Below are 17,213 nucleotides of genomic sequence, written 5' to 3'. Positions count from 1 at the left end.
CCCTGGCCCCCCTCCGGACAGGCTCCTCGGGGTGGGGCCCGGGCCTTACAGCCATCTCCCCCCTGTCCCGGGTCCTCCTCCCCCTCTGGCAGACGTCACAGGAGCGGCAGTGCTGCCGGACATGGGCAAAGACCCCAGGCCAGTAATAGTTCTGCAGCAGCCTCTGCTGGGTACGCCAGGCTCCCTGGTGCCCTGAGGGGGGAATGTCATGGGCCTGGCACAGCAGCTGGTGGCGATACTCCTGGGGTACCACCAGCTGCCTCCTGATCCCCCCTGACTCCATCTTCCCTGGGGGAGCCCATTCTCGGTACAGGAGCCCCTTCTCCCACAGGAACCTTTTCCGGCCACCTCGTCCCATGGTCTGTGCCCCCCCGAGGCTGGCCAGGTCCCCTATCCTCCGCAAGGAGGGGTCTTCCCGCACCGCGGCCTGGTACTCAGCCGCTGGGGCAGGGACGGGGATCTGCTCTCTCTCCCCGGCTGGGTCTGGGGCCACAGCCCCTCTGAGCCCTGTCCCTGGGCGTTCCCTCCCTACCGGGTCAGGGTCCGGTGTCTCGGCCAAAGTACTTTCCCCGGGGTCAGGGTGCAGAGCCCTGCGTCGACCCTGACTACGGTTCACGGACAGGGTACCCTGGGTGTTACTTGGCCAGTCCTCGAGGTCCCCCCCCATTAACACCTCCGTGGGCAAATGTGGGTGCACCCCCACGTCCTTGGGGCCCTCCTTGTCCCCCCACTTTAGGTGCACCCTCGCGACAGGTACCCTGAATGGGGTCCCGATCACACCCCTCAGGTTCAGGTAGGTGTTGGGCACCATCCGATCTGAGCCCACCACCTGCGGCCGGGCCAGCGTCACCTCTGCGCCCGTATCCCAGTACCCAGTGACCTCCTTCCCGTCTACCTCCAGGGGAACAAGGCACTCGCTCCGGAGGGGTAGTCCCGTGCCCACCCTGTAAACCCCAAACTCAGGGCTGGGAGCATCCAGCCCCTCGGAGGGGTCGACCCGGGGCCCCCCTCCCTCCTTTGCAGGGGGTACGCGGCCCACCCCCCTTTCGTGCGACCGCTGCCCCTCATCCGGCTGGGTCTCTACCAAGTTGACCCAGTGTGGGGTTGGTCTGCTCAGTTTGTCCCGGAGCTTGGGGCACTGGCCCCGTACGTGGCCCGGCTGGCCACACTGATAGCAGCCCATGTCTCGTGGGTCCCCTCGAGGGGGACGGCTGGACCTGACGCCAGATGCTTCCCTTTGGTGGGGGCCCTCCCTCGGCTCCTTCTGGGAGGTCCCATGGTGACTCTCTCTCTGCGTTGAGGCAGACCTGCTCCTTCGAGACGCCTCCCTGCCATCCCCCGCCCGACTGTCCATGTATTGGTCGGCCAGCCGGCCTGCATGCTGCGGGTTCTCCGGCTTCCGGTCCATCAGCCACTGCTTCAGGTCAGACGGGCACTGCGCATACAGGTGCTCCAGTATGACTAGGTCAAGCAGGTCCTCTCTAGTTTGGGCCCCGGCTGTCCACTTGCGGGCATACCCCTGCGCCCGGTTGACCAGTTGCAGGTATGTGACCTCCCGGGTCTTACGTTGACCCCGGAACCTCTTCCGGTACATCTCCGGGGTCAGCCCAAACTCGCGGAGCAGGGCCTCTTTGAACAGGTTGTAGTCCCCCGCCTCCGCCCCTCTCATTCGGCTGTACACCTCCACGGCGGTGGAGTCCAATAAGGGGGTGAGGCGCCGGATCCTGTCTGCAGGGTCAACCTGGTGCAGCTCACAGGCATTCTCAAAGGCCGTCAGGAAGGTGTCTATGTCCTCCCCCTCCTTACGCGGGGCCAGGAAGTTCGCATCGAAGCTCTTTGTAGGCTTGGGCCCCCCCTCACTCACCGCAGCCGGGGCCTCCCTGCTTTTCAGCTGGGCCATGGCCAGCTCATGTCTGCGCTGCTCCTCCTTCTCTCTCGCCTCGAATTCACGCTGCTTCTCCCTGTCCTCAAATTCATGTTGCTGTTGCTTCTCCTTCTCTCTCGCCTCGTATTCACGTTGCCTTTGTCTTTCCTCATATGCCCTCAGCTCCTTACGCTCCTCCATCTCTCTCAGTTGTATCTCTCTCTCCAACTCCAGCCGCCTGCGCTCCACGGAGGCCGAGCGTCGCCGGGACGATCCCCTGCTGGCCGGGGGGGTCACGGTGCCCTCCGTAGCTGGGCTCCTCCTCCCCCTCCCCCTAGGCCTAGGGGTGGGGGGTCTCGAGGAGCCCTCATCCGCCGACTGGCCACTCCCAGCGGGTACAGACACTGGTGCCTGTGCTGCATCTGCCCGGCTGCTTCCCTCAGAGACAGGGATCGGTTCATTCCTGCGATCTCTCTCCTCCAGCCGGGCAATCAGCTGGGCCTTGGTGAGCTTCCCATGGCGCAGCCCCCCCTGCTTGCACAGCTCCACCAGCTCACACTTACGCTTCTGGGAATACATCTTCCTGCTGGCCGCTCGCAGGCCGGGGTGCTCGCCGCTCCCCACGGGTTCCAGGGGGACCCCTCGTGTGCCAGTCTTTGAGGTCACCCCCTCTCTGCCAGGGTCGAGCTGCAGACTCCTCCGCCCCTGGGCTCGCTCGCTGTGATCCCCCGGGGGACCCTGTTACTGCAAAGTCCTGCTCTCTGGCCACACTCGCCCAGGAGTGAATCGCCCCTTCGTTTTCCTGCTCCCCAGTCACTTACTGCAGGAAGCGCCGTCCACGGGGTGCCGCCGATCCCACCGCTGCCACCAGTTGTCACGGAGTGTGGGGGACCCAGGGCCTTCACCCCCGGGCTCCCTACGATTCACCAGGACTCTCAGCCATCCAGTAAAGCAGAAGGTTTATTTAGACGACAGGAACACCGTCCAACACAGGTCTTGCAGGCACAGATAACCAGATCCCCCCCCCCCCCCGGTTCGGTCCATCTTGGGGGGGCCTCACAGCCCCCCCCCGGGGATCAGAGCTCGGTCTCCCTGCTCCTCTCTCTTCTCCAGCCCACTCTCGTCTCCCCGTCCTCTCCGGCCCCTCCTCTCTCCTCCGCCTCCTTCCTTTGTCTCCCCTGGCCAGAGGTGTCACCTCCCCTCCCCCAGCCAAGCTCAGCTCACAGTTTGAATTCCTGACACTCACCTAAACCTCTGGCTCTCCCCTCCCCCGCACAGACAGTCTGTGCTTCCTACTCCTTCACAAGGGGTCTCAGCGGGGTCGCTGTCCCCTGGGCTGTTGGGAGCCCCAGGAGCGGGAGCCGGTGGCTGGCGGTGCCCTGGCACGGTGGACAGGTCCCGTAAGTGACCGGGCGCTGGGCTCGGATCCCACTTCTGACACCAGCTGTCTCCCCGGCCCCAGGACGAGCAGAGCACCCTGCAGCTGCTGAAGAAGCACCTGCTGCTGGAGCAGAGCATTGAGAACTACGAGGAGACGGTCGCCCAGCTGTCCCGCCAGTGCCGCGCCCTGCTGGAGCTGGGCCACCCCGACAGGTAGGTGGGCGCCTGCCCCCCCCCGCCCCTGCCCCGCTGGCCGGGCGCGGTTCTCGGCACTGACCAGGCTGTGTCCTTGCCCAGCGAACAGATAAGTAGGCGGCAGTCTCAGGCTGACCGGCTCTACGTGTCTCTGAAGGACCTGGCGGAGGAGCGCAAGGCCGGGCTGGAGCAGCAGTACTGGCTCTACCAGCTCAGCCGCGAGGTGGACGACCTGGAGCACTGGATCGCCGAGAAGGAGGTGGTGGCCGGGTCGCCGGAGCTGGGCCAGGACTTCGAGCACGTCACGGTGAGCGAGGCGCCCGCGGACGGCTCGGGGGATCCGCGCTGTGCCGTGTCCCCGCCCAGCGCCCCCAGGGACACACGCCCCCCGTCCAGCGCCCCCAGGGGCACATGCCCCCCGTCCAGCGCCCCCAGGGGCACACGCCCCCCGCCCTGCGCCCCCCAGAGGCACACGCCCCCACCCAGCGCCCCCAGGGGCACATATCCCCATCCAGCGCCCCCAGGGGCACACGACCCCCCGCCCTGCGCCCCCCAGAGGCACATGTCCCCGCCCAGCGCCCCGAGGACAAACGCCCCCCGTCCAGCGCCCCCAGGGGCACATGTCCCCGCCCAGCGCCCCGAGGGCACACACCCCCCGTCCAGCGCCCCGAGGGCACACGCCCCCACCCAGCGCCCCCAGGGGCACATATCCCCATCCAGCGCCCCCAGGGGCACACGACCCCCCGCCCTGCGCCCCCCAGAGGCACACGCCCCCCATCCAGCACCCCCAGGGGCACACGCCCCCGTCCAGCGCCCCCAGGGGCACATGTCCCCGCCCAGCGCCCCGAGGGCACACGCCCCCTGTCCAGCGCCCCCAGGGGCACACGCCCCCCGTCCAGCGCCCCCAGGGGCATATGTCCCCGCCCAGCGCCCCGAGGGCACACGCCCCCCGTCCAGCGCCCCGAGGGCACACGCCCCCTGTCCAGCGCCCCGAGGGCACACGCCCCCACCCAGCGCCCCCAGGGGCACATATCCCCATCCAGCGCCCCCAGGGGCCCACGACACCCCGCCCTGCGCCCCCCAGAGGCACACGCCCCCCCATCCAGCACCCCCAGGGGCACACGCCCCCGTCCAGCGCCCCCAGGGGCACATGTCCCCGCCCAGCGCCCCGAGGGCACACGCCCCCACCCAGCGCCCCCAGGGGCACATGCCCCCCGTCCAGCGCCCCCAGGGGAACATATCCCCGTCCAGCGCCCCCAGGGGAACATATCCCCATCCAGCGCCCCGAGGGCACACGCCCCACGTCCAGCACCCCCAGGGGCACACGCCCCCGTCCAGCGCCCCCAGGGGCACACGCCCCCGTCCAGCACCCCCAGGGGCACACGCCCCCCCCCAGCGCCCCCCAGAGGCACACGCCCCCCCGCCCTGCGCCCCCCAGTGGCACACGCCCCCGTCCAGCGCCCCCAGGGGCACACGCCCCCCCCCAGCGCCCCCCAGAGGCACACGCCCCCCCGCCCTGCGCCCCCCAGAGGCACACGCCCCCATCCAGCACCCCCAGGGGCACACGCCCCCCCCCCAGCGCCCCCCAGAGGCACACGCCCCCCCGCCCTGCGCCCCCCAGAGGCACACGCCCCCCGTCCAGCGCCCCCAGGGGCACACATCCCCGTCCAGCGCCCCCAGGGGCACACGCCCCCCGTCCAGCGCCCCCAGGGGCCCACGCCCCCCCCCAGAGGAACATATCCCCATCCAGCGCCCCCAGGGGCACATATCCCCATCCAGCGCCCCCAGGGGCACACGCCCCCATCCAGCGCCCCCAGGGGCACACGCCCCCGTCCAGCGCCCCCAGGGGAACATATCCCCATCCAGCGCCCCCAGGGGCACACGCCCCCGTCCAGCGCCCCCAGGGGCACATGCCCCCCGTCCAGCGCCCCCAGGGGAACATATCCCCATCCAGCGCCCCGAGGGCACACGCCCCCATCCAGCACCCCCAGGGGCACACGCCCCCCCCCAGCGCCCCCCAGAGGCACACGCCCCCCCGCCCTGCGCCCCCCAGAGGCACACGCCCCCCGTCCAGCGCCCCCAGGGGCACACACCCCCGTCCAGTGCCCCCTGGGGCACACACCCCCGTCCAGGGCCCCCTGGGGCACACGCCCCCCGTCCAGCGCCCCCAGGGGCACATATCCCCGTCCAGCGCCCCCAGGGGCACATATCCCCGTCCAGCGCCCGCAGGGGCACACGCCCCCCCCCAGCGCCCCCAGGGGCACACGCCCCCATCCAGCGCCCCCAGGGGCACACCCCCCCGCCCAGCGCCCCCAGACTGGGCTGACTGTTCCCCATGCCCCCGGGCCGGATTCCCTGTGCCCGGCTGGATGCTGTGTCTGTGCCACGCCCTGTACCCGTCCTGTGGTCTCCGTGCCACGTGCTGCGCTCCACCTCCCCCGGCTGGGCTCAGGGCTCGGCCCGAGGCCAGGGGCTGCGTCCGGTGCCATCCGCCGCCCGCGCACCGTGCCAGGGTCTGTGTGTCGTGCGCTCGCCCCCCAGCTGCTGCAGGAGAAGTTCACGGCGTTCGCCAGCGAGACGGGCAGCACGGGCCACGAGCGGCTCTCGGCCGTGAACCAGATGGTGGACGAGCTGATCGACTGCGGGCACGTGGACGCGGCCACCATCGCGGAGTGGAAGGACGGGGTGAACGAGGCCTGGGCCGACCTGCTGGAGCTGATGGAGACGCGGGCCCAGATGCTGGCCGCCTCCCACGAGCTGCACAAGTTCTTCAGCGACTGCAAGGACCTGCTGGCCCAGATCGAGGAGAAGAAGCAGCGGCTGCCGGAGGTGGCGGCTCGCGAGTCCCGCAGCTCCGCCGGGGCCCTGCAGCGGGTGCTCAGCTCCTTCGAGCACGACGTGCAGGTGCTGGTGAGCCAGGTGAGGGGCTCGGGGGGGAACCAGCCCCCGCGCCGCACCCAGAGGGGACGTGTCTCAGCCCCCGGCCATGGGCCCTGTCTGACCAGCCCCCGCGCCCCACCCCAGAGGGGACGTGTCTCAGCCCCCGGCCACGGGCCCTGTCTGACCAGCCCCCGCGCCCCACCCCAGAGGGGACGTGTCTCAGCCCCCGGCCATGGGCCCTGTCTGACCAGCCCCCGCGCCCCACCCCAGAGGGGACGTGTCTCAGCCCCGGGGCCCTGTCTGACCAGCCCCCGCGCCCCACCCCAGAGGGGACGTGTCTCAGCCCCCGGCCACGGGCCCTGTCTGACCAGCCCCCGCGCCCCACCCCAGAGGGGACGTGTCTCAGCCCCCGGCCATGGGCCCTGTCTGACCAGCCCCCGCGCCCCACCCCAGAGGGGACGTGTCTCAGCCCCCGGCCACGGGCCCTGTCTGACCAGCCCCCGCGCCCCACCCCAGAGGGGACGTGTCTCAGCCCCCGGCCACGGGCCCTGTCTGACCAGCCCCCGCGCCCCACCCCAGAGGGGACGTGTCTCAGCCCCGGGGCCCTGTCTGACCAGCCCCCGCGCCCCACCCCAGAGGGGACGTGTCTCAGCCCCCGGCCACGGGGCCTGTGTGACCAGCCCCCGCGCCCCACCCCAGAGGGGACGTGTCTCAGCCCCCGGCCATGGGCCCTGTCTGACCAGCCCCCGCGCCGCACCCAGAGGGGACGCGTCTCAGCCCCCGGCCACGGGCCCTGTCTGACCAGCCCCCGCGCCCCACCCCAGAGGGGACGTGTCTCAGCCCCCGGCCACGGGCCCTGTCTGACCAGCCCCCGCGCCCCACCCCAGAGGGGACGTGTCTCAGCCCCGGGGCCCTGTCTGACCAGCCCCCGCGCCCCACCCCAGAGGGGACGTGTCTCAGCCCCCGGCCACGGGGCCTGTGTGACCAGCCCCCGCGCCCCACCCCAGAGGGGACGTGTCTCAGCCCCCGGCCATGGGCCCTGTCTGACCAGCCCCCGCGCCGCACCCAGAGGGGACGCGTCTCAGCCCCCGGCCACGGGCCCTGTCTGACCAGCCCCCGTGCCCCACCCCAGAGGGGACGTGTCTCAGCCCCCGGCCATGGGCCCTGTCTGACCAGCCCCCGCGCCGCACCCAGAGGGGACGTGTCTCAGCCCCCGGCCATGGGCCCTGTCTGACCAGCCCCCGCGCCGCACCCAGAGGGGACGCGTCTCAGCCCCCGGCCACGGGGCCTGTGTGACCAGCCCCCGCGCCGCACCCCAGAGGGGACGTGTCTCAGCCCCGGGGCCCTGTCTGACCAGCCCCCGCGCCCCACCCCAGAGGGGACGTGTCTCAGCCCCCGGCCACGGGCCCTGTCTGACCAGCCCCCGCGCCGCACCCAGAGGGGACGTGTCTCAGCCCCCGGCCACGGGACCTGTCTGACCAGCCCCCGCGCCGCACCCAGAGGGGACGCGTCTCAGCCCCCGGCCACGGGGCCTGTGTGACCAGCCCCCGCGCCGCACCCCAGAGGGGACGTGTCTCAGCCCCGGGGCCCTGTCTGACCAGCCCCCGCGCCCCACCCCAGAGGGGACGCGTCTCAGCCCCCGGCCACGGGCCCTGTCTGACCAGCCCCCGCGCCGCACCCAGAGGGGACGTGTCTCAGCCCCCGGCCACGGGACCTGTGTGACCAGCCCCCACGCCCCACCCCAGAGGGGACGTGTCTCAGCCCCCGGCCACAGGGCCTGTCTGACCAGCCCCCGTGCCCCACCCCAGAGGGGACGCGTCTCAGCCCCCGGCCATGGGCCCTGTCTGACCAGCCCCCGCGCCCCACCCCAGAGGGGACGCCTCTCAGCCCCCGGCCACGGGACCTGTGTGACCAGCCCCCGCGCCCCACCCCAGAGGGGACGCGTCTCAGCCCCCGGCCACAGGGCCTGTGTGACCAGCCCCCGCGCCCCACCCCAGAGGGGACGTGTCTCAGCCCCCGGCCACAGGGCCTGTCTGACCAGCCCCCGCGCCGCACCCCAGAGGGGACGCGTCTCAGCCCCCGGCCACAGGGCCTGTGTGACCAGCCCCCGCGCCCCACCCCAGAGGGGACGCCTCTCAGCCCCCGGCCACGGGACCTGTGTGACCAGCCCCCGCGCCCCACCCCAGAGGGGACGCGTCTCAGCCCCCGGCCACGGGGCCTGTGTGACCAGCCCCCGCGCCGCACCCCAGAGGGGACACGTCTCAGCCCCCGGCCATGGGCCCTGTCTGACCAGCCCCCGTGCCCCACCCCAGAGGGGACGCGTCTCAGCCCCCGGCCACAGGGCCTGTGTGACCAGCCCCCGCGCCCCACCCCAGAGGGGACGCGTCTCAGCCCCCGGCCACAGGGCCTGTGTGACCAGCCCCCGCGCCCCACCCCAGAGGGGACGCGTCTCAGCCCCCGGGGCCCTGACTAACCAGCCCCCGCGCCCCACCCCAGAGGGGACGTGTCTCAGCCCCCGGCCACAGGGCCTGTCTGACCAGCCCCCGCGCCGCACCCAGAGGGGACGCGTCTCAGCCCCCGGGGCCCTGACTGACCAGCCCCCGCGCCGCACCCAGAGGGGACGTGTCTCAGCCCCGGCCACGGGGCCTGTGTGACCAGCCCCCGCGCCCCACCCCAGAGGGGACGCGTCTCAGCCCCCGGCCATGGGCCCTGTCTGACCAGCCCCCGTGCCGCACCCAGAGGGGACGTGTCTCAGCCCCCGGCCATGGGCCCTGACTGACCAGCCCCCGCGCCCCACCCCAGAGGGGACGCGTCTCAGCCCCGGGGCCCTGTCTGACCAGCCCCCGCGCCCCACCCCAGAGGGGACGCGTCTCAGCCCCCGGCCACGGGCCCTGTCTGACCAGCCCCCGCGCCCCACCCCAGAGGGGACGCGTCTCAGCCCCCGGCCACGGGGCCTGTGTGACCAGCCCCCGCGCCGCACCCCAGAGGGGACGCGTCTCAGCCCCCGGCCACGGGGCCTGTCTGACCAGCCCCCGCGCCCCACCCCAGAGGGGACGCGTCTCAGCCCCCGGCCATGGGCCCTGTCTGACCAGCCCCCGCGCCGCACCCCAGAGGGGACGTGTCTCAGCCCCCGGCCATGGGCCCTGTCTGACCAGCCCCCGCGCCCCACCCCAGAGGGGACGCGTCTCAGCCCCCGGCCACGGGGCCTGTGTGACCAGCCCCCGCGCCCCACCCCAGAGGGGACGCGTCTCAGCCCCGGGGCCCTGTCTGACCAGCCCCCGCGCCGCACCCAGAGGGGACGCGTCTCAGCCCCCGGCCACGGGGCCTGTCTGACCAGCCCCCGCGCCCCACCCCAGAGGGGACGCGTCTCAGCCCCCGGCCACGGGACCTGTCTGACCAGCCCCCGCGCCCCACCCCAGAGGGGACACGTCTCAGCCCCCGGCCACGGGGCCTGTGTGACCAGCCCCCGCGCCGCACCCCAGAGGGGACGCGTCTCAGCCCCCGGCCACGGGGCCTGTCTGACCAGCTCCCGCGCCCCACCCCAGAGGGGACGCGTCTCAGCCCCCGGCCACGGGCCCTGTCTGACCAGCCCCCGCGCCGCACCCCAGAGGGGACGTGTCTCAGCCCCCGGCCATGGGCCCTGTCTGACCAGCCCCCGCGCCCCACCCCAGAGGGGACGCGTCTCAGCCCCCGGCCACGGGGCCTGTGTGACCAGCCCCCGCGCCCCACCCCAGAGGGGACGTGTCTCAGCCCCCGGCCATGGGCCCTGTCTGACCAGCCCCCGCGCCGCACCCCAGAGGGGACGTGTCTCAGCCCCCGGCCATGGGCCCTGTGTGACCAGCCCCCGCGCCCCACCCCAGAGGGGACGCGTCTCAGCCCCCGGCCATGGGCCCTGTCTGACCAGCCCCCGCGCCGCACCCCAGAGGGGACGCGTCTCAGCCCCCGGCCATGGGCCCTGTCTGACCAGCCCCCGCGCCCCACCCCAGAGGGGACGCGTCTCAGCCCCCGGCCATGGGCCCTGTCTGACCAGCCCCCGCGCCCCACCCCAGAGGGGACGCGTCTCAGCCCCCGGCCCTGGGGCCCTGTCTGACCAGCCCCCGTGCCCCCACCCCAGAGGGGACGCGTCTCAGCCCCCGGCCATGGGCCCTGTCTGACCAGCCCCCGCGCCCCACCCCAGAGGGGACGTGTCTCAGCCCCCGGCCATGGGCCCTGTGTGACCAGCCCCCGCGCCCCACCCCAGAGGGGACGCGTCTCAGCCCCCGGCCACGGGCCCTGTCTGACCAGCCCCCGCGCCGCACCCCAGAGGGGACGTGTCTCAGCCCCCGGCCATGGGCCCTGTCTGACCAGCCCCCGCGCCCCACCCCAGAGGGGACGCGTCTCAGCCCCCGGCCCTGGGGCCCTGTCTGACCAGCCCCCGTGCCCCCACCCCAGAGGGGACGCGTCTCAGCCCCTGGCCATGGGCCCTGTCTGACCAGCTACCGCGCTGCACCCCAGAAGCAGCTGCATTGCAGTGCCAGGTGCAGTGATCCTCGTGCCCAGCCCCATGGCCGCTCCGCTCAGCCCCCCGTTCCCCAGCAGGTGCGGCAGCTGCAGGAGGGGGCGGCCCAGCTGCGGACAGTGTATGCCGGGGAGAACGCCGATGCCATCGCCACCAAGGAGCAGGACGTGCTGCGGGCGTGGAAGGAGCTGCTGGGCTCGTGCGAGGCGTGCCGGCTGCAGATCACCACCACCACGGACAAGATGCGCTTCACCAGCTTGGTGCGCGACCTCGTCTCCTGGATGGACGACGTCATCTGTCAGATCGGCACCAGCGAGAAGCCCAGGTACCGGGGCCACTGGGGCTTGGCCTTGGGAGCCTCAGACTGGTCGGTGCAGCCCAGCCCTTGGCCTGCGGTAGCCAGGCAGGCAGGGAGGCACCTTCTGCAGCCTCCTTCCTTCACTCCATCCCTCCTCCCTCCCTCCATCCATCCCTCCTCCCATCTCTCCCTCGCTGCATCCCTGTCCTGCAGCAGCCAGCCCTCTCTCTCTCTGTCACCGTCGGATGAGTGGCCGCCCTGTGTGGGACCTGCCCCGGATGCCGTGGCAGAGCTCCTGGGGGCAGGAAGGGGCAGAGACCCCGGGCTCTGGACTCTCCCCTCCGGGTGCCTGAGGAAGGGAGGAGGTTTGTCCAGGGCTGGGGACCCGGTGGGTATGGGGCTGGCTGGGGGGGTCCCCCGGTGTGGATCCGAGGGCAGGATCGGGGCCCTGGATCCTCCCCCGTAGCCAGGCCTGCCCCGTCTGCCCCCAGGGACGTCTCCTCGGTGGAGGTGCTGATGAACTATCACCAGGGGCTGAAGAGCGAGATCGAAGCCCGGAGCCAGAGCATCGCCGCCTGCGTGGAGCTGGGCAAGACTCTGGTGCTCAACAGAAGCCCCGTGGCCGAGGAGGTAATGCCGGCGCAGGGGGGCGAGGGACAGGGGGCGGGGCAAGGGACAGGGGGCGGGGCTGGGGGCGGGAGGGGGACGGGGGGTGGGGGCTGGGGTCGGGGCGGGTGGAACGGGGGGCGGGGCTGGGGACGGGAGGGGGACAGGGGGCGGGGCTGGGGGTGGGACGAATGACTGGGGGGGACAAGGGACAGGGGGTGGGGGCTGGGGATGGGACAGGGTGGGGGCTGTGGACGGGGTGGGGGCTGGGGGCGGGATGAGGGACAGGGGGCGGGGCTGAGGATGGGGCGGGGCTGGGGGCGGGGTGGGGGGTGGGGGCGGGATGGAGGGGCGGGGCAGGGACAGGGGGCGGGGCTGGGCGGGATGAGGGACAGGGGGCGGGGCTGGGGGCGGGAGGAGGGACAGGGGGCGGGGCTGGTGGTGGGACAGAGGGACAGGGGGCGGGGCAGGGGGTGGGACGAGGGACAGGGGGCGGGGCTGAGGATGGGGCGGGGGCGGGGCTGGGGTGCGCAGGCCCTGGCAGACCCACGAATCTCTCTGCAGATCAGGGGCCACCTGGAGAAGCTGCTGACCAAGAAGCAGGAGCTGAGCGACAAGTGGGACAAGCACTGGGAGTGGCTGCAGCAAAGTGAGTGCAGGGCCCCCGCCCCCAGGCCGGGAACGGCCCCTGTAACGAACCTGGGGGCGCCCGGGAGCCAGGACGCTTGGGTTCTCTCCCAGCTCTGGGAGGGGAGTGGGGTCTAGTGGGTGGGGGGGGGGGCTGGGAGCCAGGACTCCTGGGTTCTCTCCTGGCTTAGTTGCCGTGTGCCCTGTGCCAGCCCCCTGGCGCTCCGTGGCCGGGCCCATGGGGACTGGCCCCCCCGGCGGTGCTGGGGTGTGGCCCCCCCGAGGGGCGAGCTGCAGGGGCCACGTGCTCACCCCCCGCTCTCCCCAGTGCTGGAAGTGCACCAGTTTGCGCAGGAGGCCGTGGTGGCCGACGCCTGGCTCACGGCCCAGGAGCCCCTGCTGAAGAGCCGCGAGCTGGGCAGCAGCGTGGACGAGGTGGAGCAGCTGATCCGGCGCCACGAGGCCTTTCGCAAGGCGGCCACCACCTGGGAGGAGAGATTCAGCTCCCTGCGGCGCCTCACCACGGTACGGGGGGAGCCCCATTCGCCCTCACGCCCCCATCAACCCCCTGGCCATGCCCCTGGCAACGGCCCTGATTCACCCCGGCCACGCTCCCGATCCACCCCCATGAGCCCTGGGGGGCAGGGAACAGCCACAGCGTAGGGATCCCCGGCCACTCCCTAATCCACCCCCAGCCATGCCCCAATCCGCCCCATATGGGGTAGAAAATTTCACCATCTCGCTGGCTGGAGATCGAACCCAGGAGTCCTGGCTCCCAGCCCCCCCACGCTGACCACTAGCCCCCACTCCCCTCCCAGAGCCGGGGACAGAACCCAGGAGTCTGGACTCCCAGCCCCCCCCACTCTAACCACCAGCCCCCACTCCCCTCCCAGAGCCAGGGAGAGAACCCAGGAGTCCTGGCTCCCAGCCTCCCGCCCCCAACCACCAGCCCCCACTCCCCTCCCAGAGCCAGGGAGAGAACCCAGGAGTCCTGGTTCCCAGCCCCCCCTGCTCTAACCACTAGACGCCGCTGCCCTCCTAGAACCTGGATAGAACCCAGGAGTCCGGCCCCCCCCGGCGCTTTAACCAGAGCCCGTTTCCCCTGCAGCTGGAGAAGCTGAAGGCCGAGCAGAGCAAGCAGCCGGCCACACCACTCCTGGGCCGCAAATTCTTGGGGGAGCCCAGCGAGCCAGGCCTCAAGGGCCCGTCGCTGCTGCGCCAGGCCGAGGCAAAGCTGGAGCGTCAGGACCTGCTGCGGGGCCGGCCCCAGGCTCCGGCCCTGCCCAGCGGGGGCCCGGGGGAGCTCGCAGAGGCGCTGGAGCTCAGGGTGGCCTACGTGCGGCAGGAGATGAAGCCGGAGCGGCTGCAGCCCCGGCTTGACCGCGTGCAGGAGGGCCTGGCCGCTGGCGCCGAGAGGCTCAGGGAGGCGAAGGCGGCGGCTGAGGAGACGCTGGAGGCCAAGCTGAGCCAGCACCTGCAAGTGCCCGCGGCGGGCCCGGTGCTGGTGGAGCTGGCCCAGGTCAGCCGGGCCGAGACGCAGCCGGAGCAGCCGCGGGAGTGGCGCCCGGAGCCCAGTGAGCAGGAGACGCCGCGCCATGAGCAGGCGGAGAGGCGCCGGGAGCGCCGGGAGCGGCGCCTGGAGCGGCAGGAGTCCAGCGAGCAGGAGACGCCCCGGCACGAGCAGGCGGAGAGGCGCCGGGAGCGGCACGAGCGGCGGCTGGAGCGGCAGGAGTCCAGCGAGCAGGAGACGCCCCGGCACGAGCCCAAAGGGAGTGGGTGAGTGTCACGTGTCACGGAGTCCCCGGGCGATGCTCCCCACAAGCCAGGCAGGACTCGGGAGCCTCCTCTCCCTCGGAGCAGCCTGGCTGCAGGGCAAGAAGCTCCCACGGCTTCACCTCCTGGGTCTCTCCTTGGAGCATTCAGCATCCTCTGCCCCTCCGTGCGCTTCCCACAGCGAGTCCGCCCAGGCGGGGTCCTGGGGGGCCACAGGGTCCTGCCCCCCCACTGCGCAGTCAGACGTGACTCTCAGCCAGCCAGTGACACAGAGGTTTATTCGATGACAGGAACAGGGGCTAACACAGAGCTTGTAGGTACAGAGAACCGGACCCCTCGGCCGGGTCCATTCTGGGGGGCAGTGAGCCAGACCCCCCCGTCTGCACTTCACTCCTCGTCCCCAGCCAGCCCCAGACTGACACCCCCTCCAGCCCCTCCTCTCTGCTCAGCTCCTGTCACGGAGTGTGGGGGAGCCAGGCCCTGCACCCCCGGGCTCCCTGCCGATTCCCCAGGACTCTCAGCCAGCCAGCAAAGCAGAAGGTTTATTTAGGCGACAGGAACACAGTCCAACACAGGTCTTGCAGGGACAGATAACCGGATTCCCCCCTGTCAGGTCCATCCTGGGGGGCCTCCCAGCCCCCCTCGGGGATCAGAGCCCGGTCTCCCTGCCTCCCCTCTCTTCTCCAGCCAACTCCCGTCTGCCCAGCCCCCTCGGCCCCTCCTCTCTCCTCAGCCTCCTTCCTTTGTCTCCCCCATGGCCAGAGGTGTCACCTCCCCTCCCCCAGGCCTAGCTCAGCTCACAGTCTGAATTCCTGCATCTCACCTAAACCTCTGGCTCTCCCCTCCCCCACACAGACAGTCTGTGCTTCCTACTCCAGCACAGCTCCTTCCCCAGCGGGAGCTCACCTGACCCCTTTGTTCCCCTTTAGCTGTTCCCTTGCAGGGGGGAAGGGCCCCGGCCATTAGCTGCCAGGAGACAGAGGGTCGGTGATTTACGGGCACTGGCCCTTTGCTCTGCAGCAATCCCACCCCTGATCCACCACCTGGCTACTAAGAACTGCAGAGGGGACACTGAGGCACCCGCACAGGATTCAGTGGGAACATTCAGAACATTCCCAGCGCGTCACAGGCCCCCGTGCAGCGCGGACCGAGACCCCCCCAGCTGCGCCCACACCTGCTCCCAGCGTGGCTAGGGGGCCCGCGACCGGGAGGGCCCTGGGCCGAGGGGGAAGATCGGCCGCGCCCGAGGCTGCTTGGCCCCGGCTGCCGGACGTTGGGTAGAAACCGGCTTCCCCACCACGTTCCCAGTGATTTTCTTTTCACCCAAACGAAAAACCCGCATTGAGTTTTCCTGTGTCAGATCCCAGACGTCCCCCAGCAGCACCCGGAAATCTGGGGGGGTGGGGGGGATGCTGAGCGCCCTCCACCCGTCCCGTCCCGTCCCGGTCTTGGCTCCCTCCCTGCGCCGGGGCTGCCCGTTTCCCAGAGCCCGGCACCGCCGCGCGTCTCACCCTCTCTCTCTTCGCTGGCAGCAAGACCACGCTGGCGGATATTGTGGAGCAGCTGCAGGAGAAGGAGTCGACCGCGCAGGTGCCGGCCCCGGCCCCGGCCCCGGCCCCGGTAAGTGTCTCCCGCGGTGCCCGATGGGACGAGTCGGCAGAGTCGGAGGAGCGATGGCCCGTTTACGCCAGCTGAGGATCCGGCCCCGTGTCTGCAGAGCTGGGTTAACCCCTTCGGGCTCCTGCTGCAGGGGAAAGCCCCCGCGGCCGGTTGCAGAAGGAAGCAGGGGTCCCCGACACCCCGTCTCGGGAGAGCGGCCAGCGCCGTGGGGCCAGGGGTCACTCAGTGCCGTGGGGCCAGCGGGTCACTCAGCACCGTGGGGCCAGCGGGTCACTCAGCGCCGTGGGGCCAGCGGGTCACTCAGCGCCGTGGGGCCAGCGGGTCACTCAGCGCTGTGGGGCCAGCGGGTCACTCAGCGCCGTGGGGCCAGGGGGTCACTCAGCGCCGTGGGGCCAGCGGGTCACTCAGCGCTGTGGGGCCAGCGGGTCACTCAGCGCCGTGGGGCCAGGGGGTCACTCAGCGCCGTGGGGCCAGCGGGTCACTCAGCGCCGTGGGGCCAGGGGTCACTCAGCGCCGTGGGGCCAGCGGGTCACTCAGCGCCGTGGGGCCAGGGGTCACTCAGCGCCGTGGGGCCAGCGGGTCACTCAGCGCCGTGGGGCCAGCGGGTCACTCAGCGCCGTGGGGCCAGGCCGTAAGCTAGAGCTGCCCCAGAGGAACACGAAGGAGGCTTAGGCTCTGCTGGGCCCCCTGCCCGCGGTCAGGGCCAGAGCCTGTCTCCTGGGGGGCTCCAGCCCCACGCCTGACGTGCTCTTTGCCCCACAGCCCCGCGACTCCCCCACCCGCCTGCCCAACGGCCTCGACCTGCTGCCCGAGAGGACGCCGCGCCCGGAGCGGCCGCGGGCCCGAGACAGGCCCAAGCCCAGGAGGAGGCCGCGGCCCAGGGACCCCAGCCAGCCCCCGGGGGAGAGCCGCAGGTCCCGCTCGGCGCCGGCCCAGAGTGCCCCGCCCCCCCCGCCCCCCACCCACACCGTCCAGCTGGAGGGTTTCCTCTTCCGCAAGCACGAGCTGGAGGCGCCCAACAAGAAGGCCTCTAACAGGTGAGGGGCCGGGGCCGCGAGCGGGGCCCAGCGACTGGGGCGGAAGATCGGGGGAGAGGAGCCGGTCCCCTCCCCTGGCCAGCACTGAGCAGCCCCCCCACAGCGGGGCGGGCACTGGGCTGGGACCCAGGAGTCTGGGGGTCAGTTCCCAGCTCTGTCACTGACTCCCTGGGGTCTGGGCAGCGCCCGGCGCGACGGGGCCCTGATCTCACCCGGGGTCTGGGCGGCGCCCGGCCCGACGGGGCCCTGATCTCGGTCGGGGTCTGGGCGGCGCCCGGCCCGACGGGGCCCCGATCTCACCCGGGGTCTGGGCGGCGCCCGGCCCGACGGGGCCCCGATCTCGGCCGGGGTCTGGGCGGCTCCCAGCGCGACAGGGCCCTGATCTCGGCTGGGGTCTGGGCGGCGCCCGGCGCGACGGGACCCCAATCCCGGCAG

General features: G+C 72.4%; 1 protein-coding gene across 5 annotated transcripts in view; it reads left to right on the top strand.

Annotated features, from left to right (window-relative positions):
- SPTBN4 (spectrin beta, non-erythrocytic 4) overlaps positions 1 to 17,213 on the top strand; it is an 89,563-nt gene that overhangs the window by 68,220 nt on the left and 4,130 nt on the right. For 4 of the 5 annotated variants that reach the window (XM_044988278.1, XM_044988276.1, XM_044988281.1 and 1 more), the window contains 10 exons: positions 3,327 to 3,457; positions 3,542 to 3,746; positions 5,981 to 6,358; positions 10,898 to 11,142; positions 11,607 to 11,745; positions 12,286 to 12,370; positions 12,677 to 12,873; positions 13,457 to 14,124; positions 15,654 to 15,741; positions 16,504 to 16,778. In XM_044988278.1, coding sequence (XP_044844213.1) covers positions 3,327 to 3,457; positions 3,542 to 3,746; positions 5,981 to 6,358; positions 10,898 to 11,142; positions 11,607 to 11,745; positions 12,286 to 12,370; positions 12,677 to 12,873; positions 13,457 to 14,124; positions 15,654 to 15,741; positions 16,504 to 16,778 — 2,411 coding nt within the window. The remainder of the gene's footprint in view (positions 1 to 3,326; positions 3,458 to 3,541; positions 3,747 to 5,980; positions 6,359 to 10,897; positions 11,143 to 11,606; positions 11,746 to 12,285; positions 12,371 to 12,676; positions 12,874 to 13,456; positions 14,125 to 15,653; positions 15,742 to 16,503; positions 16,779 to 17,213) is intronic. The other variant, XM_044988277.1, reaches the window with a different exon arrangement.

The sequence above is a fragment of the Mauremys mutica genome, chromosome 15, assembly GCF_020497125.1.
Source record: "Mauremys mutica isolate MM-2020 ecotype Southern chromosome 15, ASM2049712v1, whole genome shotgun sequence".
In the NCBI taxonomy this organism is placed as follows: domain Eukaryota; kingdom Metazoa; phylum Chordata; order Testudines; family Geoemydidae; genus Mauremys; species Mauremys mutica.
The sequence above is the reverse complement of the archived record's forward strand: the minus strand, read 5'-3'. Positions and strand labels throughout refer to the sequence as shown.